Source organism: Branchiostoma belcheri, unplaced genomic scaffold (assembly GCF_001625305.1).
Source record: "Branchiostoma belcheri isolate BF01 breed outbred unplaced genomic scaffold, Haploidv18h27 scaffold285, whole genome shotgun sequence".
Classification (NCBI taxonomy): Eukaryota; Metazoa; Chordata; class Leptocardii; order Amphioxiformes; family Branchiostomatidae; genus Branchiostoma; species Branchiostoma belcheri.
The window spans coordinates 154,176-156,344 of NW_017803893.1; the positions used below are offsets into that span (position 1 = coordinate 154,176).

The following is a 2,169-nucleotide window of genomic DNA, read 5'->3' on the forward strand; positions in this document are numbered from 1 at the left end:
TGTGCTGTAGACAGAGTACACGTGCTGGATCCGTGTCTGTAATATGTAAGATTTGAAAAAAGCCTTGTTTTTCCCTTGTCTGTAATATGTAATAAGATGTTTTATAAAAGCAAGGACAGAACCTTTTCGAAATCTTACCTCTTACATCTTACAGAGACTTGTGTTCTAAGATGTAAGATGGAAGATAGGAGATAGGTCCTAATTTTTTTTTCTATTTTTCTCCATTTAGGTTGTAAACTTTTTTTCTTTGTAAATTTAGCACGCGTTTTTATTTGCTGTTGTAACACTAGGAAAAGGTACTTTGATTTTGTTTTGCAAATTTAGCACGCTGATGCAACTATCCTATTGTGTAACATCAGGAAAAGGTACTTAACATTTGCAAAAAAAGGCGTGTTTATGTGCTGTTTGTTTTGCAGACGATTTATCTACCAGGAATACCATTTATGTTGTTTTTGTGTTGAATTCCCTTGGGTGCAATTTATTTGGAAAGGCTTCCATCTAATCTAGTTTTGTGGCGGTTTTCTTTGTTGCTTATTTGATTGCTTTCTAACAGGGAGTATAGGATCTTGCTAACAGGGAGCATGGGATGATGACTTTTTCGGATGTAAGATTTTGTGTAAGATTCTAAAATGTGCCTTGTTTTTCGATGTCCAATAATTTGCCACTACTGAGAACCTCCACCACCTCAACTTAGATAAAATCAACCCACAGGACAGAGACAAGTGGCGAGCTGCCATCAAGCCCCAGCTGTACTGTGCAAGCCCGTCTAACCCTCGGAAGACAGGGAACAACAGACGATAAACCAGACAGTGACAGTGAATGAGTGAGTTACAAGCAACATGATACACAGTTGACCAGCCAGAAAATGATTTTAGACTGCAAAATAATAAATTGAATCTTATCTTATCTTCAATCTGTAAGGTCTTCCTGGCAGATTCCCATGCATGGCAGTTACTTTGTGATACTTGATACTTTACCTTACTTTGATCCCGTCACATGTACATGTTGTATCCATGGAGCCCTAACAACCCCCCACAGAGGGACAGGTGAGGTCAGGTGTATCCAGAACTATGCTCAGGCACAGGTCTGAATAATTCATGCAGATTATTCAGAACCGTGCCTGGGGCAAATTTACGTTCTTGGATGAAAGGAGACTATCCAGAACCGTGCCTGATCCTAACCCTATCCCATTCAGGCATAGAACCAGATAGGCACGGTTCTGGATACAATAGAGACTATCTAGAACCGTGCCTGATCCTATAACCCTAACCCATTCTTGCATAGAACTAGACAGGCATGGTTCTGGATGCAATAGAGACTATCTAGAACCGTGCCTGATCCTATAACCCTAACCCATTCTTGCATAGAACTAGACAGGCATGGTTCTGGATGCAATAGAGACTATCCAGAACCGTGCCTGATCGTAACCCTAACCCATTCAGGCATAGAACTAGACAGGCATGGTTCTGGATGCAATAGAGACTATCTAGAACCGTGCCTGATCCTATAACCCTAACCCATTCTTGCATAGAACTAGACAGGCATGGTTCTGGATGCAATAGAGACTATCCAGAACCGTGCCTGATCGTAACCCTAACCCATTCAGGCATAGAACTAGACAGGCATGGTTCTGGATACAATACTCAATAGGTACACATAGACATGTATGCTAACCTCCTGTTGACTGATGCCCACATGAGTGAGGTAGGTGAACCCCACAGTAGACAGAGTGTGCACCAGGCTCTGAGCTAGGGTCTCCAACTCTGCCCTGCTGGCCTCACCCTCCGAACAGGACAGGCCGTAAGCCGAGAAGTCGATAACCGGGATCTCTTCAGCCATCCTCACTGGACCTGCGATAAGGCCACACCAATTTAATTTCTTGGTTAACGGATTCGCCTCTTCATTTTTTTCTGATTTGCAAATAAAAATAAAAATTCAGCATCAACTGCAAAATGCTCATATTTTGCCCTGAGCTGTTGAAAACAGTCCTTTTCTTACTACTTGTTAGTCATTCCATCTTTCAATGCAGTGCTACCATCAAAAGCTCAAAATTCATTGTTCAAATTTTGAACCAGCCTGGTGTGTTGACTTCATGGCTCCTATCGTACCATTTTGGGCCATAATAGGATGCCTAGGCCTGTTTTTATTTTTTTCGCCCGCCCGCTCCAT

The 2,169-nt window shown here is 42.1% G+C and overlaps 1 protein-coding gene across 1 annotated transcript in view; it reads right to left on the bottom strand.

Annotated features, from left to right (window-relative positions):
* Positions 1–1,847, bottom strand: part of LOC109472838 (UPF0676 protein C1494.01-like) — a 6,319-nt gene extending 4,472 nt beyond the window's left edge. The window contains exon 1 of the mRNA XM_019772696.1: positions 1,675–1,847. Coding sequence (XP_019628255.1) covers positions 1,675–1,839 — 165 coding nt within the window. The 5' untranslated portion in view covers positions 1,840–1,847. The remainder of the gene's footprint in view (positions 1–1,674) is intronic.
* Positions 1,848–2,169: the final 322 nt, after the last annotated feature.